Below are 26072 nucleotides of genomic sequence, written 5' to 3' on the forward strand. Positions count from 1 at the left end.
AAAACTATGAAATCGATTAGTAATGTCTTCACGGTTTGGATAAGACCATGATTAACTTCAGTATCTTAACTGAGATTCTTAACTTCGGTTAAGAGACGGTTCTTACCTTTTTTTAGATTTTAACTAAAAAAACTAAAAACGTCTCTTAAATAAGAGATATAAGAGCCGTCTCTTAGCCGAAAAATGTAAAAAAAACAAAAAAATTTCAAATCATGAGTTAATAATCTCGGCTAAGAGACCGGGGTTAATCATGCGTTCTTGCTAAGGTTTTGATTTTCTTATTCAGCTATAGTTAAAGTGTCTAATGAATTTCTGTTGAGTAGTTATCGTTATTGCTCTTCTTGTGTTGTATAACTATTTTTTTTAAGTGTTCTATAAATATTTTTTTTGACAAAAATATTGTAGCTTTGGGTTTTATCTGTGTAAAGGTCTCAACTTTTGCCAATTTTGTGTAACAAAAAGCTAATAGCATCAGTGAAAATGAAAATGAAAATAACTTTAGTTATATCAACTGTATATTTTTCTTTTGGTAGCATAGTACTTTAAGTTAAGATTTCGTTTGCCGTGGTTCTTTAATTGACCACCGTTGGATATTTGAATTCTATTCACCGAAGAAGCCAATTTTAATTACTAGTGGCATTGCTTCCGCGCAGTTGTGGAAAGAGTTCTTGTTTCATTTCAATATTTTTGCTAGGGTTATTGTAGTTGTGAATTTTGCGTTTTGAGTTAAGTTTTTTTTATTGTTATAAAGTTAGAATTGTGATGATGAACTGTGTATGCATTGTTCTTCACTTATGAAGGACTAAACTGTGTTAGTAATGTGATTGATATAATTCGTGTTGTTGTTTGTTGTGTCACTGAAACTTATTGTTTGTTTGTCTTTTTAATTTGTTTCTTGTACTGTTGAGAGTACATAAATTATATTAAAGTTGTTGAAAATACCTTTTGTTTATAGATATTATTTCTCCAGTTTAGTCGTTTAAGTTGTGTGTATTAAGTAATATTTTTTATTATCCTTATTATGTTTGTTATATGTTTTTATTTTATTTCTAAACTTGTTGCTCTTACCGAACCTTTAAAACAAATACATGAAGACTTGTAGGAATAACTATAAAATGAGTGACAGTCTGAGTATTTGGGTTTTAATAAGTTTTAAACGAATTTATGTATTTTTCATAAGAAGACAATATAATTGGCCTGTTGACATTGGGCATGTAAGCTATTTTTATAAGACAAGAGGAGTGAGCATGTGGAGCTGTTGTTGCCGCCTTTGTGTCTATCGGGATTGTCTCTTGTCTCTTTTGTTGTGGCTGTGTTTATTTATCTTTTATTTGATGGGTAATATGTAAACAAAAATCATTGTTAGTTGTATTTATCAGAGTTCATAACTTACTCTGCTTTTTTGTTTAGGTAATTTCATTGATCTTGTTTGTCGTCTTCGTCTTCTTCGTTGCAAAAGTAAGTTTGTAAATTGTTAAATAGTTGGCCGTGTAGTTTGTATTTGTTTAGCTGTCTCGATGTATGTGTCGTTGCGAAAGTAAGTTTGTAAATTGTTAAATAGCTGACCGTATAGTTTGTATTTGTTTAGCAGACTCGATGTATGTGTCGTTGAGTTTTAGTTGAGGTGATTGGTTTGACATATTTGTTTTTAAGTTTATTTCTAAGATTAGACAAAAAAGAGAGGTGATCATTAATGATTCGTCTTTTTTAGAATTCTAGTTTTTGATGTTTTAAAAGTTTGGGTTGTTGTGGTTTCTTTTAAGCCGTAAAATAAAGATTTGTGTAAAATTTGTTTGATAAGTAAGGGAGATAAATAGACGACCACATAATTTGGGTAGAAAATATTTTTGATTATTGATGTTAGCACAATATAGATAATAGTATAAAGGCAATTGTGTGTTGATTGTTTCTTACGAATCAATGAGGAGACGGATAACGACTCAAGTTGTTTCTTTACTAAGGTCAGAGCCTTGGACAGAACGGATTTGCCAACCACATCTGCGAGTTTAAATATCAGTTATGATAACGAAACATATTATAAACTCAGATGCAATATGATAATATACCTGAGAGTTCTAGGTTTGTGTTCGCAATCACTTGGAAATTGTCAAACAGTCCAATTATGATTGGAGATTGATCTCAGGAGCACCCGTGATGACTTCATCAATAATAGTTGGTGAAATGAAACGAATGAGGAATGGATGATCAATTATCTTGTACATGCTTGAGCACCTAGCAACCTCAAAACGATCGACTTTCACAATGGAACCGGCTTTCAAGATGGCATGTAGTGATTAGCACGTCCGGCGGGAATAAATCCATGAATTACGGAATCTGTAAATAATATTATTTAACAAAAAATCAGGAAATCAATTAAAAACAATTATATTAAATAAGTGTGATAAATCGAAGATTAACTTACCTTTTCATCAAGGAAGAGAACCGTGATTCCCATAAACTCATTGTCTTTCTTGAAGTTCAGGGAATCCCATAAGCGAGGAGGCTAGAGGCTATGCTCTGACTACTACGACCAACACGGAGAGACTCGAAGGTTGAGTGACTGATGTCGGGAACGCCAGTTTGAGGAACTGGAGAGGCAGAAATGCATTTTCTAGAAGATCGTTAAAGCTAAGAAGAATCAATGAGTTTTATGGAGATGCAAATTGGGTTCCTCAAAGATGAGAATTATATATATATGGTTTAAAGAAAGGCTACAAATCAGGAATATTTAAGATCAAGCGATTTAAGATGGGGAGATGAAGAGTTCACCGGTGAAAAAATAGATTACGAACAGACACACAGTGCGACTCTTCAGACTTGTCTAAGACAATGATGAAAATAACCCTAACTCATGTTAGATGAAGACAATTTACAATATGAAAAAACAATAATTGTTTTTTTCATATAATGTGATGAACCTCATTTAAAAATGAAACTGATAATACATTTGTAGGCCCGACCCACAGAGAAAAACGAAGAAGCAAAGGTTTTCGACCTTCATAGATATATATTAGTTTCAGCCATCAATGTAAAAAGAATCTTTCAGTTTAGTGGTATAAATGTTGGTGTTTATATCTCAATAACTCGGGTTCGAACCACAGGTTTGACACTTTTTCACACTTTTTAAAAATGTGACCCATCAAAATGATGACGTGCCGTCTCAGGAGTGAGACAACTGTCTCATTATATTATAGATTTTTCTCCTTATTCATCCCATTTTTATATAGTTTTTTGTTAACGTCTGGTTAATTATGCTATTACAACGATGAAAAATATTCAGTTAAAAAAAACGATGAGAAATATTGCGTAGACGATTCTACAGCCGATAATTCTACCATCATATGAGAATGCACGTCTGACTGCATCACTCCGAGCAGCCCTATGAGATCCATGTTCGATGATACGCCATGCACCATGCTGAAGACCTCTTGTAATTTTTTCTCCATAATCTACATCAGGGGCGGAGGCAGCTAAGAGGTAGGGAGGTCAGCTGACCCACTACTTTTAAAAAAAATATTGTTTTAGATAAATTTTGGGTTGAACCCACTTAAAAAATAAATTTGACCCCACAAAAATAATTACAAAACATTAAAGGCAAAATTTAATTATACAACTAATATATTTTCATTTTTTATTTTTAAAACTTTGGATTTATATTAGTTTTAATCTTATTTTCTATAGTTGCAAAAAAAAATCATTAAACATGTTTTCGTTATTTAAACTTTGGTGTTATTTTAGTTTCAGCCCAACTTATATTAAGCCCAAATAAATTATAATACAGAAGCATTAAAAAAAAAAACTTAAAATAGGAGGAAAAAAAATCCTTTCTCTTCCCCTGCAAACACAAGACGACGGCGACCTGCTCCAACTCGTGCTCTCCACATTCAGGTTAGCTTTTTATATACTTTTTTGTTATATTCTGCTCTTTTGTTTATATTGTTACTTTTTGTCATGATCTGAATATTTTTAACGATTAGTTTTATATCTAAAAAAGACTAATCTATCTTATTTAACAGAAAGCTAATGGATAAATTTCTAAGTCCGAAAAGAAAATCTCCACCAACCGATGATATTCACCTAGACAACATGCAGCAAGAAAAGGGATTCATGAATATGATCATAATCAAATAGACGAGGTGAGACGCAAGTACTTAACTTGAGGACCTTGTCAACTTCGTGGGCATAGTTTTAAGCAAAGAGTTATCTCAGGTGCATTAAGGCGGTTTAATCCTTCTTGGTTTGATCAGTATGGTGATTGGTTGGAATACAGTGTCAAGAAAGAGAAGTCATATTGTTTCTTTTGTTATTTATTCAGCAACGAGAAAAAAAGTGAAAGTGTTGGATTTGTCACAGAGGGATTTGATAGTTGGAATAAGGCTGACATATTGGCTGGCCATGTAGGTGCGATAAATAGCTTTCACAACATAGCCAAAAAGAAGTGTGAAGATTTGATGAGACAAGGTCAGTCAATCAAACATGCTTTTCAAAAGCAAACCGATGTTGTAAAAAAAGAGTATCGTATCTGACTAAATGCTTCAGTCGATGCTGCTAGATACTTACTGAAACAAGGATTACCGTTTCGTGCTCATGATGAGATAGCCGATTCTAGCAGCAAAGGAAATTTTTTGGAGTTAATGAAATATATTGCTGCACAGAATGAAGATGTGAGCAAGGTTGTGCTGAAGAATGCTCCTGGAAATAATCAAATGGTGTCTCATCCTATTCAAAAAGATATTGTTAATTGCTTTCCGGAAGAAGCAATTAACTCTATAGTTCAAGAGATGGACAATGATGTGTTTGCTTTATTGGTGGATGAATCAGCTGATTGTTCTATGAAAGAGCAAATGGCTATAGTTTTTCACTTTGTCGATAAACATGGTATGGTCAAAGAGAGATTTGTTGGTCTTATCCATGTGAAGGATATATGTTCTTTATCTTTGAAATCTGGAATTGATTCATTGCTTGCTAAATATAGTCTGAGTCTGAAAAAGGTGAGAGGACAACGCTATGATGGAGCGGAAATATGAGAGGTGAATTTAATGGTCTGAAAGCACTGATTTCAAAAGAAAATAGTTTGGCATACTATGTACACTGTTTTGCTCACCAACTACAATTGGTAGTTGTTGCTGTTGCGAAGAAACATTTTGAAGTTAAAGATTTCTTTGATAAGATTTCTTTGTTAGTGAATGTGATTGCAGCTTCTTGTAAAAGGAAAGATAAGATGCGAGAAATTCAGCGGGATATAATTGAAAAGGGAATAAGCAGTGGTGAAATCAAGACTGGAAAAGGACTGAATCAAGAGTCTTCTCTTCCAGGACCAAGAAGTACACGTTGGGGTTCTCATTATAAAACGTTGCTGCAGTTAGTTGAGATGTTTTCTTCTGTGGATGAGATGCTTATGTACGTCGAGGATGAAGGTGCTGATCTTACCCAACGAAGTCAAGCAAATGGTCTTCTCAAATATATCCACACTTTTGATCGTGTGTTCTACCTACATTTGACGTTGCACATTTTGGGACTCACAGAGAACTTGTCACTGGCCTTGCAACTAAAAGATCAAGACATCCTAAATGCTGTCTCATTAGAAGAATCCACTAAGCGGCAACTACAGAAGTTCAGAGATGATGGCTGGGATTCTTTTGTGAATGATGTTTGAGCTTTGTGTGAGAAACATGACACTGGTAGTCTCAACATGGAGGACGATTTCATCGATCCAAGAAAGCCACGCAAAAAGACCAACATTACCAACTTGCATCATTATCAAGTCAATTGTTTTTATACAGTATTGGATATGGAGCTTCAAGAGTTTAATGGTCGCTTTAACGAGGTAAACTCTGAGTTACTCGTTTGCAGATCAGCTTTAAGTCCTACTGCTTCATTCTGTGAATTTGATAAAGAAAAGTTATTGAGACTGGCTAAATTCTATCCCGAGGATTTTAGTGTTATGGAGTGCATATCACTTAAGCAGCAACTTGACATTTATATTGATAATGTACGAGGAGATGAAAGGTTTGCTGATTTGAAACATCTTGGAGATCTATCGCGATTAATGGTAGAAACCAAGAAACATCTTTCTCAACCTTTGGTGTATAGGCTCTTGAAGTTATCTTTGACTTGAGAGATGTTTTTTAGGAATGAAGATCATCAAGACAGTACTACGAAATCGCATCGGTGATCAGTTTCTAAGTGATTGTCTTATTTGTTTTATTGGAAAAAAAATATTTGAAGATGTAGCCAATGAAACTATTATAAAAAGGTTTCAAGCTATGAGTGACTGTAAAGTACATTTGTAGTTTTTTTTTGGTGTAATACATTTGTAGTTTTTTTGATCATTTAAACATTATGTTTTGAATTTTTTTTCCGATCCTAGTACAAAAAGTTTTTGGCTCTGCCAGGGTTTTGAAACCTAGAACTCCTGGCATATAAGCATTTTGAAATAAATGAAAAATACAAGTAAGACTAAAATTTTGGTTAACCGAGAATATGCTAAAAAAAGTCAAAACTCCACGAACTTCGCGGAAAAAGAAAGGACGAAACCAATCACATTTTTTATTTTATTTTGCTTTTGTTGCCATTATCGGGAAAAAATCAAACATTTATAAAAAAATCCCACTGACCAAGCCAAAGAGGTCACTTTTAAAGTTCTTATTAGAAACCCTCGTCTCTTCTCTCTCTCTCACGACTTAAAGTAGCAGCAGAATCTAGGGTTTGTTAACAGTGAATCCTTTTGATTCCCCCTCGTTCCTGGTAAGAACGAATCATCATTCGACCTCTTCTCTCCCTCGTCTCTCTCTTCTGCTTGTTAAGGAAAAAGCTAGGGCTTTTTTCATTTTCATTTCCGTACTACTTACTTACATACACTCTGTTTCTTCTCTGCCTCTCGTTCCTTTTGGGTTCTCTCTGTCTTTTCTTATGCGACGAGGTCTACTAGATATGTCATTATAGCCTTTAAAGTTTTGTTCTTGCTTTCACTTTTCACTTCTACACTTGTTAAACTACTCGATTTCGAACTGTTTTAATTTTTCTGCTGATTTTTAATTATTATTATTATTATTATTACAAGCTATGTATCATTTGCTTATTTTATAAACATATTTCGAAAACGAGCTTATGAATTGGTGTGTTTCATTGCTTTATTTTGTGATTAGTTTGTTTGAATCTCCCTTCTTGTTCTTATTGTAGAGAACCCAAGAAAAGCAACAACCTTTAAGCAAATGGCAACTGAGAATCCTATTAGAATGTCTGGGAGCAATGAGAGATGGTCTAACTCTGTTCCTAACCGAAGTGGGAGTGCTCCTCCGAGCATGGAGGGATCTTTTCGAGCCGTTGATAATCTATTGTCACGACAGGGCAGCTCTGGTTATACTAACTCGAGTTTTCAAAAGCAGGAGCCTTTGAAACACAACCTGAACCGCATACCTTCTCCACCTGTCTATTACCCTGCTGCTCAGTATCATCAGTTCGTAGACAATCGTGTAGGTAGTAGATTTTATAAAGTTAAGTCTCCCATTCACTTGTCCCAAGGTGCACTTTCTACTCACAAGGAAGTGTCTGAGGATGAAAGCTCTCAGCAGCTATCTGTTATTAGTTTTTCCGATATGACAAATGCTGTGGAAGAAGATTTGAGACAGGTTTGGCTTCGCTTGCCTTGCCTTGCCTTCTCTTCTCCAAGTTCATGTTTTTTTTTTTTTGATGCTCCAAGGCCTTTGATAAGTTACATCTGAATCTCTTTTGGTCGCAGGATGATAGTAGTGAGTCTAACTCATCAAACGGTGAAATGAACATAGCGGATGAGAGTGGTAATGTCTCGGAGATATCAGATGATGCTGCTGCAGTGACTAGAGCTTCCGTTGTCACTGAGAAGACTCCTGATGAGTCAACCATCATCTCTAAGATGAAGAATGTCAACATATCTGGACCTGGAACTCCCAGATACCCTCGAGAGCCAAGGAACGCAAGGCCAGAAAGGCAGGTTTATCAACAACACAATAATCTAACATGGGTTCAAGGCGGCGGTGGCAAAATGGGTTATCATCATGGTGTAAACGATGCGGTTAACGGGACCGGACAGTTTCATTACGGTCAACATCTGCTTCAGTCTCCAGGCTTTAAGCCGCCGCCTCAGCTTTACGTTCCAACTCAGACAGCTTATGTGACTTCACCAACTCAAGTCTACAACATGCAGTCTCCTCCTGTTTACTCTCCTCAATATGGTTATGGACCTTACACTAACATGATCCCACACCCACAGTTCATACCTGGAGGATACCCTTCACATGGTTCCGTTCCGCTTATTGTCGGTCCAAGTGCGGGAGGTGAAATGCAGTATGCTCAGAAGTTCTATGCTCCACAGGGGCAACCTTCTTTTCCAGATCCTATGTATATGCAGTACAGTCAACAGCCATTCGGGCAGATGGAGCTTCCTAGGGGGAACCATAAGAATGGTCCTGAGCCTCAGAAGTTTGTCCGGGGAATAAGGGGGCCGCCGAGTAACTCTAATATGGGTAGAATGGGTGTTAATTATTATGGAGTCCAGTCAAATATTGGCATTATGATGCAGTATCTGCCTGCACAGCCCGGTGCTCCTCTTTCACCGGGCTCTGTTCCCTATGTAGAGGCATCATATCCTGGGTGGCGGCCACAGGGCAATGGTCCGAGACTGTGCAATTTTCTTGAAGAGCTGAAATCTGGAAAAGGCAGGAGGTTTGGTTTATCAGACATCACAGGACACATTGTTGAGTTCAGGCAAGTTTTTCACGAGTCTTTGTCTTTTGGTTTTCTTCTCAATCAACTTTACTAAAACCTTCTGTTTTCTTTTCAGTGCGGATCAGCACGGGAGCCGGTTCATTCAGCAAAAGCTTGAGCATTGTAATCCAGAAGAGAAAGCAGCTGTCTTTAGGGAGATTCTCCCACATGCTTGCAAACTTATGACTGATGTGTTTGGCAATTATGTCATTCAGAAGGTCTGTTTCTACTTTTGACCTTATGTTTTATCCTGCATTGTCACTCAGACTAATCCCTTTTCTTGATTATTTGCAATTATCTGTGTTCAGTTTTTCGAGTACGGAAACCCATCACAGAGAAAGGAACTCGCGGATCAACTCATGGGACAGATAGTACCACTTAGTCTGCAGATGTACGGTTGTAGAGTTATACAAAAGGTACAAAAAGTCACTATACATTTTGTCTGAACTTTTATAAAATTTGTTAAAATGGTTGACTCATGGGTGTTAATTTGTTCTGGTGTTTAGGCTCTTGATGTCATAGAACCTGATCAGAGAGTTCGTTTGGCACGTGAGCTTGACGGACAGGTCATGAGATGTGTTCGAGACCAAAACGGAAACCATGTGATCCAGAAATGCATCGAGAATATCTCTGCAGACAGAGTTGGATTCATGTTAGCTGCTTTCCGTGGTCAAGTGTCCTCGCTCTCTATGCATCCTTATGGCTGCCGTGTCATACAGGTACTAAGAAATAAATTAAACGACTGATTCTTTCCTTTCTCCTTATCTTGGCTTCTCTCATTATTGCTCAATGACAATGCATCTGTACGTTTCCTTTTCCCTTATGTATAGAGGCTTCTGGAGCGTTGCGCAAATGAGCATCAGTGTCAGTTCATCACCGAGGAGATACTGGAATCAGTATGCGTCCTTTCCAAGGACCAATATGGAAATTATGTCACACAGGTATGTCACACCATTTAAATCTTTTGTAATCGAATTTGAAATAAACCAAAATCCCAGAGTTTGACAACCAATCACCACTAAAAGCCTGTGTTGCTATTTGGCAGCATGTCTTGGAGAAAGGGACATCTAAAGAACGTGAGAGAATCGTGAGAAAACTATCAGGGCACATTGTGCAGCTTAGCCTACACAAATTTGCATCAAATGTTATAGAGAAGTGCCTGGAGCATGGTGGCAGAATTGAGCGGGACCTTATTATCGAAGAGGTTGCAGGGCCCGACGAGAGCTATGATAGTCTATTGGTGAGCAAATGGACCAAACCTGATACATTTTTTTATCTTAAACTGATAGGATATTATTAACTGCAAGCCCACCTTTTCGACAGATGATGATGAAGGACCAGTATGGAAACTATGTGGTGCAGAAGATATTCGAGACGTGTACTGTTGAGCAGCGTGCAGCATTGTCCAGCCGAGTCAGGATGCACGCTTCTGCTTTGAAGAAATACACATATGGGAAACATATTGTTACTCGTTTGGAACAGCCCTTTGCTGAAGGTACTACTAACTTCCTCTACTTCAACTAAAGAGGGTTTTGTCTTGATGTGGATTATATAGGGAGAAACAGGGTGAAGTACACAATCAGATAGAGTCTGTATGTTAAAACTGATCGCTCACAATTGACAAGTGCATAAGACTGAACAGGCTAGATCAAATATGTCGGCTGTTGTTTAATGGAGCTGTGGCTTTGTTCTGCAGGAAGCCGAGAATCGAGGCGATGACTGGCTCTTCTGATTCAAGGCAAGTGGCTGGCTGAGATTTAGTTGATGATACAATTGGCTTTTCACAGAAGCTGGAGATTCACTGCATTGGAAATGTTAAGAGTTGACAATCATTGTGGAAGCAATTGGTTGTGAAGAAACGTATCAGTAGATTGTGTGGGCATGTTGGTAAATATTGAAAAATGTATTAGTACTGTAGCTGGTTTGTGGATTCATCAAAGACAATTCCAGAACTTTTCTAAACAGTATCATTACTGATTCCATGCTAGTCGTTATACAGCCTAGTTCCATGATTTCATATCTTTTGCCAACAAATTTTTCATTCCACAAAGAGGAACTTATCATAAATGGACTGGAGCCGGATTCCCGAGATGCCATAGAGTCAGCAACCTGTATCAGCCGAGGAGATTAAAAGACAGTTGTTGGTTACATGTACTCCTTTCTGTGTCAGACAAGTTCTAGCAACAAAATAAGTTTCTATAATATTTTCAGAGGTCATATATATCGGCCAACGCTATATCTATGTATACATGGTAGTATAACAAAATTTGTCATGGAGGTAATGTACATTTGTTGAATTGTATACATTAACTAGAGTTACAACATGGCGAAGAAGATAACCCCAAAACGTAGCCCCTGCTAAGTCAATTCACGTTGCTATCTAACTCTTGCAACTTTAGAGCCATTTCCGGGTTATGTCCAGCCTCTAGGCTTCTGGCAAGTGACCGTATAGCTCTAGAGATCAACTCTTTTTTCTGCTTCTCACCAGAAGTGCTCGTGCTGCCTGATCCAGACGCATTGTCTTCCTCCTTCAGTGTCACACACAATCCTCTTAACCACTCCTCTAGAAAAGAGGCTTTCTGTAGGGTTTCCAACAAAAAAAGTTATGTCATTACTTTAAAATCTCGCAAATGAAAAGTTATGTCATTACTTTAACAATAGCTGCCAGTTTCTTACTTTTAGAAGAAAATCTGTCAACGCTTCACAACGACCGCTTGAAACTAAGCTAAGGAGATGCAGCATGGTCGAGGTTAACTGAAATCAAACAACCGCACTTGAGATTAAATCATTCATTAATAACCTGAAATTACGCCAACAAGGGTTTCATGGTTTTAACTTTTACCTGATTCTCAAGTGATTTCTTATATTTGAAATTTGTTGGAGTCGTCTCTCTGTCGGAATTGAGATTCTGTAACGTATGCCACACACCTTTGACAACATCAGGGAATGATCTCCCATAAGCTGCAATTACATTATGTGTGAGGGAATAATCAACCAAACAGTACAATCCCCAAACATTATGAAACAAAAAGCGACCTTGTTTAATATTATAGCTACAGGGGATGGGAGAAAGAGGGTTTCGAATCAAACTAACCAAGTGGGGTTACAGGGACAGCTAAAGCGGCAGCAGCTTGTATTCTTATCTTAAAGTTCGATGCATCACGAAGCAGCAATAGTAGAATGCTAAAAACACTTGGAGCCCTTCAAAAAGTAAAAGAGTTTGTAATGGTAACCGAGAGAAGTAGCTTAGGTATTAGAGAGCTAAAGGATGCATACCAATCCATATCTTGTAGTTTCACTGTCTCATTGGAGAATAAATTGCTTAACGCATGACAAACATTCCATTGAACCTGTACCAACCGAACCACATTGATACAAACCAGATCAAATCGAATACATTTCTATATAAAACATCTTTTATCAAACCAAACCAAATTAATTACATTTGAGTATGGTAAGCTTTCTCTCAAACCAGTTTAGGCCAACTCAAACCAAAACTGATTGAAACCCAAATACTCACATACAGAAAATACCATCTAATTTAATACTACTTATTAGGTTATACCTTAACATTACCAGTAGTAACACAGGAAAGAAATGCTTGCACGGTTCTCTCCAACCAGCTTGAATCTACCGCACCAGATAAATGGTGATGGACGGAAGGTAAAACATCGTGGTTATTTGTCATGCATCTCAATTTTACATATTTAGAAATACTCCCCAGTGCTCGAACTGCATTTGCTTTGACCTAACAATAGAATTACGGAAATGATGATGGCAGGCAAATAATACCAAAACCTACTGTGTGCTTCATAGAGAAAAGTTTCTGCAAGCTAAAGTCGCCAGACAGAAACAAAACATTTGGATAACAAGGTACGGAGAAAACAACTAATTAATTGTTCTTAAGAGTAATTTGGGATTGGGGAGCATATCACTGAGTAATAATAGAACTAATTATCACGAAATGTTGGAAGCAATTTTCATTACCTTGTCCCCATCCTCAGTAAGGCGCAAAGCACATTCTATGAGCGAGTCCACGACTTGTGAAGTTGTATTTGATCCTACTAAGGAGAAGAAAGAAAAAATAAAATCCAAAAGTTGTAACAGCGTCTAATTATAACTTCAGCATTAATACCTCCAAAGGACGTATCATTGACACGGTAACGCAGAGCTTCACATACATTGGCCAAAGCCCAGGATGCTGTTACACGCACCTGAATTGACAAAACGCATAGCAATAAGAAAAAAGTGAATCTAAAATGCATAGCTCATGAGAGCAAATAAATGAAAGTCGGTAATGCAATACCGAAATCAAGGGATCGCGGGTATTCGCTTCAACAGCCAAGATAAACTTTTCATATATCCCAATACTGCATCAACAAAGTTCCTTAAGTTCTCGACCACGGATACCAAGACAGAAATAATTGGAGACGCTCAAGAGAATGGGTTAACCTACCTTAAAGAAGTTTCTGGAAAACATGAAACTACACCAATAGCTCGGCAGGCTGCTGATCTGACTGAAGGTGATTTGTCATGCAATGCAGCGTTTATCTACAAAAAAAGGACGTCATGCACATATACTATAAACTAAAATCGGGATACTTAAATTCCAATCCGCAACAAGGCTCAAGTACTTACAATTGATGAAGTAACAAATTCCCTTTCCTGCTGACTGAAAGAGACAAATACGGATGATGTAATACCAGCAAAGCAAGTGACCACAGTGCTCCTCACCTTCCAAACATACGAAGAAATTTAAGACCGCAAATATTATGCAAACTACAGCAACTGCATGTATGATTGAACTGTTATTTGTTAAGTTTTCAACCTACCACCGCAGAACCACTGTGTAACACCAGAACTATATGTTTACGAATAGCCTCAGACCATTGGTAACACCCTGCCTGAGAGAGTTGCTCTTGAGCAATTTCAGGATTCTCAAATCCATATGATGGTGCAGATGAAATTCTTATTGACCTTATGCAGTCAGATGTAAAAGGTGTATCGATTATTCTATCAAAATGAAGATCCTCATTTCCCTTAAATCCAGATATTGCGCGAAGGCATCCATCTAGAACCTACATGCAATCATGAGTAAGTTCTTATTGCCCATGTGGCCTTAAGATATCCCTTAAAACTAATTATGAATATGCTACCAATCAGCAATGGCTTATGATTCAATAATAGAATTATATTATTTCAAAATAGAATGATATTATTTCAATTCAAGTTTTCGGTTGTTTTGGCTGGATGAATCTTAGCGATGACTTTATCTGGTCCACTCCACAGAGTCCTACCTTAATAGCAGCTGTGAGAATTTTATCCCCAACATATCCAACAGGCTCTTTAACTGAAGCCTTCCATGTCTTTGCAGGATCTTCAACAACAGCAAACTGCAAAAGTTTATACACGAGGACAGAGACCCGTTCCCAACACGCTGACACTATTGTTGGGTAATTGAGAGCCATAGCTCGGAGAACCTGTGCAGCAACCATATTATCTTTGAGAAGGAAATGTAGCAGCTGTCATAATCAAAATCTATACAAAAGAGCTATAAATTTGGCTAGAATAGCATAACGTTACACGAAATGCAAAAAGAAAAAACAGTCGGCATATTCCTCAACCATGCACCAGTGTCACATAATTTTCTACCACATCTCACCCTCATTACAGAAATGTTTCAGACAGGTTAAAGTGTTCTTAACGTACAACTGCCGTCCAGATTCCAGACAGCACTAACCCGCCTGAATTTGTTCTATTCGTCTATCCTTCTACGTTTATAACTCCTTAAAAGGGTAGGAACCCACAAAATACCTGAAGAGCCTCAATGCATGTCGATGCGTCAGAATATTGCTCAGCAAAACGAAATAAAGTAAAAATAACTCCTGACTTCCTTTCACTTCCGTCGAATCCTAAAACGAGTTCAAGAAAAAATGTCAAACATCATAATGAGATGATAGTCACAATGGAACAGGAGCAAGTTATCTGATAAGGTCAACCTGCTGCTGTCTCATCCAAAAGCATATTATGTACATTCATCTGAGGAGGAAAGGTAGAGAATGCAGCTGTCAGGCAACCTATTGCGGCAACCTGTACAAAACATATCACAATATAGGTATTGGCATTCACAGGTACAACTTCTAAGGAGAAGAAGCTTGAGATCAGAGAAGAAAATTGTTCAGCATATCAAAGCAAAAGCATCTTAAAAGTCTGAGTTCCTAGCTCGCATAACGACGCACCATCTAGGTCAACGTGGGAAGGGATTGTATTGTTGTGGGTTAGGTATTGGGGCTCGAGAGCTAAGAATCCTCTATTAAAGAGTCTAAAGGTAAGTCTTTCCTTGGGTGATTGAATGAAGGAAGATTTTAGTTTGTTCTTACCACAATAAAAACTTAAGATCAATGGGAATAGGAAACCAGCGAAACCAAATGGAATAGAACAGATTTTATTAACATGAAATGAACTGGGAAAACATAAACAGAGACGAAATTGTCCCAAGACATCCCTAGACCTTTGTCCAACGCCTGTACCGTCCAAAGAAATACCCATATTTTTCTCCTCCTATTACTTCCCTATGTCTAAAAACTAACGTATGTAACTAAAACTAGTCTAAATCCCACATGATTTAGCCAGTGGAAACTAGGATAGTCCAAAGTACCCTAGATATTAACACATGAATTCATATCTCCATCATAGACCAAGACAACAAACACATAAAAATGAGGAGAAGAAGGCACAAACCAGGAGACCAGTTTGATCATTTTTGAAGGAAAACCCCTCAGTAATCCTAGCGTGCAGAGACATTATAACTTTTGGCAGCAATTCTCCTGGCATTCTCGAGTAACTGAAAATGATAACAAACATTAAAGAACACAAGAAAAACTCATACAAAATACCAAAATATTGGAATATGTTTTTTAAAAAAAAGCATCAGCTAAACGGGAGCTGGGTCTACGCACATATCATGAAGCTCTTGCACTTAGTCAAAGATAAACCTTAACAAAGAGCCACTAAGGTCTTTTCGATGACAAATATCAAATACTAATTATAAGGATACTGCAATGCTTACAAAACAAAAATTATTAACCACGAAGAGCTGACAGGATATATCACAAAAGAAATTTACGTACGGTGTGCTCGATATCAGCAGCAAGAGAAACTTGAACAGCTGAATCAACAATCTACCATGATTATCACGGTGAATCAAATGTAGAATGCCTACAGCCATAACGGAATAAAAGATCTTAGTCAAACAAGGAATAACTAATAGCCAAGCCAGAATGAAAAGAGAATGAAAAGAGAAAGAAAATTAATGTTGTTGAAGTACCTGTGTGAAGTTGCATTAATACCAGACCAAGGGAATTTGAGAGGGGCGTGAACGATCCATACTTAGAGGATTCCTTGTACTCTGCTACTTGAAGGAAAATAGATGAAGCCCCATCCATCATGGTGGAAAGAGCTGACGCAGATGCTATCCTTACCTAGACATTGCAAAAATAAACAAAAATGTATTCTGTCGGGACTAAGCAATCACAAAACTGAGTCACAAATATAGACCTCTAAATATATTTGCTTAACCACATAAGATGTTGAGAATATAAGAATAGAAAATCGAAATATGCAACCTCGATGACAAAAAAAGGGACAGGAAAAAACACCTTCAAATGAGGATCAAAAAGCAAGCAGGTCATAAGAGTAGCTTCAAGCTTCCTGTTTATGATCTCAGAGAGTTTAAGGAGACAAGAAAACATAACGATACCCTTACAAGAGATGTTGTAGGTAAAAACTTTACCTTGGCTTCAGTACATCATTGGTTGGCACGAGGGTCATCCACTGAGTGGTAAATGACTTTGAATCAGCTTGGCAAAGATCCTTAACAGAAGAATAAAAAACTGAATAAGTAACAGCCACTGAAAATTTTAGTAGAATATGAGAACCACATAAGAACAAAACATTGTTACTCGCCTGTATGCAAACAATCGCAGCTATCCTGACCTTAGAGCTTTGGGCGCTATAAGAATCCCTAATGGATCCGTCACTGTCACTAAAATCAGAATCTGATAATATAACATCAGAACTAGCAGAATCCTGAGCAGACAGCCGCCGCCAGTCGCAAGACTCTGGAAGCTTAGAGTTCAAATCATCCCTCTTGCGCAAGTGGGGTGGCCTATAAGGAGTATCATTGGCGTTCTTACTTACTCCAGATCTCAATGGGGAAAGCTTGACATTTAACTGCTTATCCTTGCGAACAACATCAGGATGAGGGAACTGAGGTGGGCCATTAAGTCCAAAACAGAAAAACATTCTCAATGCCGCTATGAAACTTGAGACCTGCAATCTTACAATTTCTGGTTAAACAACGCGGAAAAGTCTGCATTTGTTGTTAAAACCATAACATCACTTTATATACGGATAAGACGATAAAGGGCTACCAAGAACCAACTTACATGATCAGAAACCGGACATTTGATATTTGTAAGGACCACGTGCACACAGTCAAGAAGGCATGAATAGAAGCTGAAGAAAATTGAGAAAACAATATTAGCTAAGAGGAACAACAAGTCTAATAAACCCAAAAAAAGGAGTGAACTGTATTCTCCACAAAACCAAAAGGCATAGCTTTAAGGCCCATAAGACGTACCGCCACATAGATCGGTCTTCGACAAGCTGCCCCTTGGATGCTAATACGTCCATTACTTTCCTTAGAACCTATATCAAAATGTACAACCTTGAGTAACAAAGCATACATATTATAGAGATGAGAGGAGAAGTGAAGGGAACTGAGTACCTCCAGGGTGGATTGACAGACGTCATTAGGAAACAAAGACCCAGAGACAGAAAAGGCTCCACCAAACATGTCAAAGGCAAGAGCCATGGCATCCCATAAGCTTAGCAGTTTTTTCCCGGTAGGTTCTTGATTTGAGCAACCATAAGATGCAACTAAATCATGGTGTAGGAACGGAATAATGCGCAGGACAAACTTGACAAGGTGAATGTTCTCCGGATGGGAGCTATTTCTCTGGTACAGAGCGGCCAAACGTCTGGGAGAAGGGGAGAAAGTGAAAAGTCAGCAAGAAGAAAACAATCAGAGAGAGAGAGAGAGTGGGACATGATATAACCTTAGAGTCTCGAAACATTGGATCACAGGTTCGACTCTGGAGGAATATGCCGTGGAACGGGGCGAAGGCATTGGTGGGCGCAGAAGAAACTCCAAGACACAAGCAAAAGAGTGAAGAAAGAGCGGCCATGACGATGAGTTTTGTTGCACAAGTACACGAGCACAAACATCGTGTATCTGGATTTACAAAAGCAAATAGAGTTAAGAAGAGAGTGGAGAGAGCAATAGAAGAGAGGTGGAGGAGAGGACGCACCAGCTGGCAAGTATGAAGAGAGACGGGGATCCAGTCAGGACCATCAGCTTTGGAAACCAAATCGAGAAGGAACAAGCAGTCAGAAGTGAGCTCGTGGGGTGGGAGGAGAGAGACGGCAGCGAGCAGGGAATTGGAGTGAGAGAAGATTAGATCCTGAAGCAAACGAGGAACAGGTGGCTGTGGAGTGGTTGAGATTTCGTCCCTGAGAGAGAGAAACGCTGTCCGCCACTTTCCCGCGCTCGCCGCCGTGAACATGTTCAGTTCTCACCGAGAGATCTGAGAGAGATGTGACGCAGTGGAATCGAAACGGTTCTGACTAAAGGCAGTGAAACTATATTGGGGGCTTATCAACTTGGGCTGCCTATTTTAAGTTATTAGTCTTTTCTCTTCTTCTTCTTCTCGTCCTCCTTGGGAACGGAAATATGAATTGATCTTAAATTTGATATAAACAGAGTCACGAGTATTCTCAATGCAAGGCAAGATTCAAAGAGCAATGTGATCACACTATATTGACTTGTACTAGTTTAAGATCCATGGAAACTACATTAATGTCCCAGGTTAAGAATTGAGCTATCAAAAAGCTGTAACCTTTATGCATCCACTGTTACGGTTTTTAGCAATCACAACTGATAAAGAGACTATGATTCGTAATGGGCAAGTTTCGATCACAACCTAGTTAAACGAGATCATGTGAGAATACACCATGATATCACCTCAGCTACAGACAGTGAAAGAGAGAAGCGTGATCCAGCAATCAACCGAGAAAGAGAGGATTTTTATATACCTGACACACGGCGGAGGGAGGGCAGAGATGAGAAAAATGAAGACTGAACGCCGCCGGATGAATCAGAGGACCTGGACGATGCTTGCGCTTGAGCTCGAAGGTAGACGAAGCGAGCAGCGGCCCTCAATGTCTTTCTCGTGTTGCTTCGCCGATCATTCTCCGCCGCTGTGTATATTCCCATCTTCTCTGTTTCAAGGCCCATTAGAGATTAATGGGTCTCAGATGGGTCAATTTGGAGAGCATCGAACTTGTTGAATTGCAAATCTTTTTCGGAAAAAAAATATTATGGCCTCCGATTGAGGTTAGAGAGGTGACATACGAACGGCTGGCATCATCTCCGAATCAATTTTATTTATATCTCTATATTTTTTCCTAAAATAAAAAAACTCTATTATAAAGGTAAAAATGCTCTAATGTATGCTTCTATAAGAACACAACTTAAGTTCAATCTTTAAATTCACTTCACTCTTAATGACCAATTAAAATGTCACATAGATTATTAACTAAAAAATATTAAATTAAATAAAAAATAGCAAAAAAAATAAATATACTAATTTTAACGAAGTTAGCGCCGTTAGCAAAACTCTAAACCATAAATCTTAAATTCTAAACCTTATACCCTAAATTCTAAACCCAAATCCAAACCCCTAAACCCCTAAACCTAAACCCTATACCCTAAACCTTAATCCTAGACCCTAAACCCAAATTATATACCCTAAACCCAAAACCTTAACCATAAGTCCAAACGGTAAATCCTAAACCCAAACCGTAAACCTTAACCCAAACCCTATAGCATCTAAGTTTGGGGTTTGGGTTTAGGGTTTACCGTTTGAGTTTTAGGTCTAGGATTTGGGTTTAGGGTATAGGTTTTGGGTTTAGGATTTACGGTTTGGGTTTAGGATTTACCGTTTGGACTTATGGTTAAGGTTTTGGGTTTAGGGTATATAATTTGGGTTTAAAGTTTACGGTTTGGGTTTAGGGTCTAGGACTTGGGTTTAGGGTATAGAGTTTATGTTTATAGTCTAGTTTTTGGGTTTAGGATCTAAGATTAGGGTTTAGGGTATAGGGTTTGGGTTTAGGGGTTTGGATTTGGGTTTAGAATTTAGGATATAGGGTTTAGAATTTAAGATTTAGGGTTCAGCTGGAAGCGTTAGCGTCGTTAAAATTAGCGTTTTTATTTTTTTTAGCAATTTTTTATTTAATTTAATATTTTTTAATTAATAATCTATGTGTCATTTTGATTGGTTTTAAAAGGTAGGGTGAACCTAAGTTCTGTCCATTAATAGAGTTTCTCTATTTATAGGAGAAAATATAAAGATATGTTATTTTCACCTTTAAATATAGAGGCAAAAAGTAACTTTCCTCTATATTTTTTTCTAAAATAGAAGAACTATATTATAGAGGAATACATTAGAGCATTTTCATCTCTATTATAGAGGTGTACATTGGAAATGCTCTGAATGACGTCTAAAAAAAGCAAAACCGCAAAAAATATAAAATCAAAACAAATTGCGGAATATAACATAAAACACTGAAAAATACAAAGGAATTTTTATTAGGTGAAAAGTGTTTTAGCAGATTATTTGTGGAATCAAATTTTTATATTGTTTAATTATATGAAAATAATATTTTAAATATTAGTTAATTATAAATAATTATGAAATAAATAATATTAATCAATAACTCTATTTTTAATGTATATGTTATTATTATTAATGTATTTAGATTAAGATAAACTAGATCTGGACCCGTCCGACCGGGCGGGTGTTTTTTTCTGTTTACGTAATGTAATTAAAAATTATCACATCATTATATAATGTATCAAAATTATAATACAAATGATGACAAAAAACATCACATAATACAAAAATTGATGTAACATAATTTGATTACAAAATTGATCACAGTGTGATAAGGTAATTTAAGTTGGGCCACATTTCTATTGACAACCATTAAAATATGATCAACCAAAGAATTATGAGTTAGTATGATATATGAAATAGATAAAAAATGTATGATTTTTTACGGAAATTAATTTATTCAACGGCTATGAAAAAATAACATATTTAAAATTTGATTAATATTTGTAAAATATTTTTTTATACAGATTATGAATAATATTGAAAAAGTTACAATTTAATTAAAAGCTTGAGTTTGTGTTAAATAGAAAACTATTTGGGTCATTTAGCATTGAAAAAAGCCCATAATTTTAAAAGCCCATGTGTAACAGTTTTGTTTCCCGGGGAGCAGACATATTTTTTTGGGAACTCGTTTTTGGCAAACGGTTGATGTTCTCTTATCTCTCTCAATCTTCTGCGATCTCTCTATCTTCTTCAATGAGAAGAAAAGTAAAACAAATCCGATTCTGCACCTCAAATTCCTTCTTATGAAGATAGATGATCGAGAATACTAATTCCATCAGAAGAGCTATGCAGGGTTATCAACTGTAATCCTAATCGAGTACTTTAATTATTTTTTTTGTTTAGATATATATTGAACTTGCAGATCTTACAGTGATTTGGAGATATTAGACATGGAACAATCAGATCTTCAAACTTGATAGATCCACATACGACTTCATCTCCTACGATCATGGAAACGGGTTAAATATTTTACTTCTCTTTGAAATCCAAAGCCTCAGCCATAGTTGGATTGAGATCCAAAAGCGATGCATCAAATGCATTTGTTATTTAAACTTCACCTACGATATTGATAGTTAAAAACAATTATAAAATCGCATAAATGTTTGATATTAAACAAAATAATTAAATATTTTCATACATCCAAATTCACTGATTTTAGGAAATCTTATCAAGTAAACAATGTCTTCACCAACATGTTTCTCAAGATGATGTTCGATTTGCTCAGCATAACGGCCCCAAAGACAACATGCCAAAGCATTACCCCTGTTTTACACACATGAAAACAGAATTTTATATTGAAATCAATCTAAGTTTATTGAAATCAATCTAAGATGCGATCTAATTTATTATATTGTGTTAACTACAATACATGTTGTCTCGTATGCGAAACAGAATCCTTTTCCTGTCTTCATTATGGACTTGGATGATCTGAACTTCACCAATATCAATAGCTTGGCCTATTATGTCTGTCATAAGTAAATATAGTAACACTAGTCAGAATATGTAGTACTGAAAAGATAAAATAATCTAAGAAAAGCAGTTCAAAATTATATACCAATAAGACACTTAGTATCAGCAGTTCCATTCAATATCTCTTCGTAACTTGCTAGAGATAAAAAGCTCCTATCGTCAGTGAGATCCGAATCTGTAAAAAACAGTATCGTTTGTGATATTCATCTTATAGCCCAGTTTTGTTGGTTTGTATTTGCAACCGGTTCCAGATATTTTCATGTTCTGAATAACACGCCATTTTCCAAGAGGAAGGTTACGTTGAACTCGCTTAATGAGAGTTCTCTTGCACGAGCACTGAACTTTAGCACCCTAATAATAACAAATGATTGTTTCAGAAATAAAATCTACTTTATTAAAATTCAAAAAAATACAAAGATTATAGAACTAACAGTTTGATCAGCTAAAACCATTTCTAATGTTTCATCAGCGTAAGGTGGGTTTTGTATCCATGAGTGAATCAGTTCCACTTGAATACGCCACGCATCCTTAAAGGGTTTAAGATCGCTGATCAAATGAAATCTTTTGTTAGCAGACATGATTTTTTTGTGAGGTAAGTCGTAAAAGAATGTGTAGAATGGGTTTGTACTCGGGTAGAATATATAGTAGAGTGACAATACCCTAGTTGAGAATAAATATCTTTGCTTATTTTGCAAGGCATATTAGGCGAAATAAATGAAAAGAATATTTTGTTGATTCTCTTTCTTGTTTTCGAAATTATGGTAAAATCTTAATGGTTATGATTTGAAATAGGAAATGATAAGATCTTGTGCTTGTTCCGCGAGTGTGTGGGTCAATTTTTTTAGCGCAATACAAAACGCTAAAGTTGAGGAAATATTTTAATCACTCTCGCAAGGCATCTCTTGTTTGCATTAATATGCAGAATATTTTGTTTATTGTGTGTTATTGTTAAACCAACAAAATAGGAAAGGGTAAGATTATATTGGTGAAATTCGAATATTGTGTTTATTGTTTAGTAGTTATGGATCAAATTTTATATATATATTTCTTGTTCCGAAATTGAAGGGGAAATCTTGTTTAGAAACAAATTAGTAAATTCTGCAAATATTTCTAATTATTTTTCCGAAGTCTAAGTAGATGATTGTTAGGAAAAAATATTTTCAATTCAAAAATATTAGATTTTAATAAGATAGATAATGATTATTAATTATTTGGACATATGGAAGTCAGTGTAATATTCAATATAATAAGGTGGTTACAAATATGCTACAGACACCATCTTGAAATTAAGTGAACTGAAATTGTTCAAACTCGTGTGAGAATCATTGTTAGTTTTTCTTAGTTTAAATACTTATAAAGCTTATATAATTTGATGTTCGTGCAGGTTACGTAAGCTAATGATGTGATTCATATAATAAGCAATGTTAGGGTGTCGATATTGCAAGGGAATTATTTATATTTGTTCATTTATTTAAAAATATGTAGTTTGTTTGAGTTTATTAATAATATGTTTCTTTTTTTTGTGGTTCGTTTGAGTTATTTTAGGAAAACAATGAATAAGTGGAAAAGACAATCATTTTTAATAGAAGACTAATTTAATTCTCAATGGCAGTTGACTGTAAATATTGTGTAACTTTTAGGATTATTCTATAAGTGTACTTCTGTTTTAATAAAGTAGATAATTGAAATAAAATAAATGTTTTGATTAAATTTAGTTAATATTTCTATTACAATAATATATTTTTAGTTATTCATAGTTATTAATTTTCAATAGATTAAATAATGTTTTAAGTTTAAAAGTTTTGTTATAAATAATTTATTTTCCACCATTCCGTAAAATTTATCGACTTATTTAGAAAACTATTCCGCATTTATTGTTCAACAAATTTCAGAATTTTGCGCAGCTTAATTAATTTTTCCACAATTTAACTATTTTTTCGTGATTTCGCGATTAAATAATGTTATAAATCGAAACTAGTCAATTTTTTCACCAATCAAATTTTTCTAATTTTAATGATTCTATAGTTCTCAAATCCATTTTCTATTTATCTCTTTTTCTCAATGGAATACGTACGACATCATTCATTCACGTGGCTTTACAAAAAAAATAGGTTTTTGTTTTATTTTATTGTAAAAATATTTTTTCTTTTTCTCCACAATAACAAAAATACTTATTCTACTTTATATTGATTTTATTATAAACTTTATATGGTAAATTAATCATTGTTATTTTTTTTTGTTATTTCGAGATCTATATTGTATAAATTTTGGTTTCATATATGTTTTTTTTATTATTTACATAATTTTATATTTATAATGAAAATTTTAAAATATTATTTAATTTTTTGATGATTTTGATTATTAATTTTACTTTTTCAGTATTTAAAATATTAACAGTTTTAACAACCAACCGTCTAAAACAACAGTTTAAAACAAAAGTGTTTACCAAAATCTCTACGGTTAACGGTCTAAAGTAACAGTGTAAAGCAATCAAAGCCATGAGTTCATCTTTATGTGTTTCATTTTTCAAGTGTTTAGTTCATTTCTTTGTGCACTCAGATGTTTACTTCATTATTTTTAGTTTTTAAATCTTTTTCTTAAACTATGCATGGATAGTTTTAATTATCTTGTTTATGGTAGGAAATAGGGCTGGGCAAATAAAACGAACCGGAAAACCCGAACCGAACCCGGTCCGATAAAAATAAATCCGAACCGATCTGAACCCGGCATAAATACCGAATGGATCTTGTTTTATGGTATTTTGAGGTTATGGGTATTATCGGAACCGAACCCGAACCTAAATGGATACCTGATATAACCCGAAACATTCAAAATTTCCAAAAAGAACTTGTACCAAACATGGAGGATGATTGGTTGAGTTGTAACTGTAGAAATTTACTTTAGAATTTAATCTGTAGGATTTTTTTATTTAACTTTAAGAGATGTAGCTTTAAAATTTTCTACTGCCAAAAAGATGAGGCTTTAGAAAATAAGACTTTTACAGCTATATTTTTTGTTTTTTCCGGCTGTATCTTTAATTTTTTGGTTGTAGCTTTAAAAACTAATATAAAACATGATTGATGGTTTTAAGGCTGTAGATAAAAATTAATGCTAAAGTCACTTGCTACAGCCCAACCAACCACCCCCCATGATCTCAATTCCTAATATGTATTCAAAATATATTGAACATCTAAAATAATTATCTATTATATGAAGATTGATGGTTGAAGGTGGCAGTTGAAGGTTGAAGTTTTTAGATTTTGGTTTTGTTTTCATTGAATAATGTTTTTTTATTTCATGAGAACTTGGTTTTCGTTTTATGCTTTCATTTATTTGGTTTTCTTTCGATCAATAACTATGTTTACCTTTCACACTGATTTTGAATGATCATATTTGATGCTCATTTCTTTTTTTGAACCGATTTTATTTATGTTTTGGTTACAAAATATATACAAATCAAGTATTTTAAAACTGAAGAACCGATTTTACTTACTTTTTGGTTACAAAGTAGATATAAATCAGGTACATTTAAACCGAAGAATCGATTGGGACCCGAACCCGAAAGTACATCGGGTTGTACCGGTTCTTTGAAGATTTTCTAACCCCGACTTGAACCCGATAGAACCCGAACCGGTCCTTAACCGAATTTTCATATAGTCCGAATGAGACTGGTTTTGATAAACCCGAAAAACCGAAACCCGATTGGACTAAACCGAAATCCGATTGGGACTCCGAATGCCCAGGCCTAGTAGGAAACCAATAATTATTATTTTTCTTTGGTCAAGAAACCAATAATTTTCTACGTTGCACGGAAGCTTCATCGGACGTCCGCTTCCCGCTTCGGAACCGGAATCGGAATCAGAACCTTGTGGAAGCTTACGGAATCTCGCTTCCAGAACGCTTCCAAAATATTCTTTTTAAAAACACGTTGGAAGCTTATGATTCCATTTTGAAATCACGCTTCCGTTCTTTAAAAAAAATACAAGGTTGAATATCAATAAAAATATAATCGTAGTTATTAATTTCTGTAAAATCAAAATTTTAATAGTAATGAATAGA

General features: G+C 35.8%; 2 protein-coding genes and 1 pseudogene across 5 annotated transcripts; 2 read left to right on the plus strand and 1 right to left on the minus strand.

Moving 5' to 3' along the window:
• Window positions 1-6118, plus strand: part of LOC106331909 — a 6235-nt pseudogene extending 117 nt beyond the window's left edge.
• Window positions 6119-6610: 492 nt separating this feature from the next.
• LOC106307598 (pumilio homolog 6, chloroplastic) lies at window positions 6611-10757 on the plus strand. The gene is made up of 11 exons (XM_013744595.1): window positions 6611-6629; window positions 6661-6747; window positions 7183-7631; window positions 7742-8745; window positions 8822-8963; window positions 9054-9161; window positions 9252-9464; window positions 9576-9686; window positions 9791-9985; window positions 10069-10240; window positions 10442-10757. Exons 3-11 carry the CDS (start codon window positions 7215-7217, stop codon window positions 10462-10464), a joined length of 2385 nt encoding a protein of 794 aa, XP_013600049.1. The 5' UTR covers window positions 6611-6629; window positions 6661-6747; window positions 7183-7214; the 3' UTR covers window positions 10465-10757.
• Window positions 10758-10947: 190 nt separating this feature from the next.
• Window positions 10948-19183, minus strand: LOC106307577 (HEAT repeat-containing protein 6). Of its 4 annotated transcripts, none has more exons than XM_013744573.1 (27): window positions 18901-19183; window positions 18117-18548; window positions 17865-18040; window positions 17534-17786; window positions 17387-17454; window positions 17193-17262; window positions 16711-17076; window positions 16538-16617; window positions 16404-16455; window positions 16073-16226; window positions 15876-15963; window positions 15487-15589; window positions 14745-14835; window positions 14560-14657; window positions 14043-14225; window positions 13578-13823; window positions 13384-13479; window positions 13202-13296; window positions 13052-13115; window positions 12881-12959; window positions 12733-12809; window positions 12311-12493; window positions 12022-12095; window positions 11840-11946; window positions 11588-11706; window positions 11422-11499; window positions 10948-11324 (listed from the first exon to the last, which is right to left on the minus strand). In XM_013744573.1, the coding sequence occupies exons 2-27, from the start codon at window positions 18369-18371 to the stop codon at window positions 11109-11111; spliced, it is 3471 nt and encodes a 1156-aa protein (XP_013600027.1). In that variant the 5' UTR covers window positions 18372-18548; window positions 18901-19183; the 3' UTR covers window positions 10948-11108. The 4 variants fall into 4 exon arrangements, 3 of the variants coding, with proteins under 3 accessions (XP_013600027.1, XP_013600034.1, XP_013600021.1); XM_013744580.1 differs by having other exon boundaries at window positions 12733-12806; window positions 18117-18523; window positions 18901-19182; XM_013744567.1 differs by having other exon boundaries at window positions 18117-18523; window positions 18901-19182.
• Between the last annotated feature and the right edge of the window lie 6889 nt (window positions 19184-26072).

This window comes from Brassica oleracea, chromosome C1 (genome assembly GCF_000695525.1).
Source record: "Brassica oleracea var. oleracea cultivar TO1000 chromosome C1, BOL, whole genome shotgun sequence".
NCBI lineage: Eukaryota > Viridiplantae > Streptophyta > Magnoliopsida > Brassicales > Brassicaceae > Brassica > Brassica oleracea.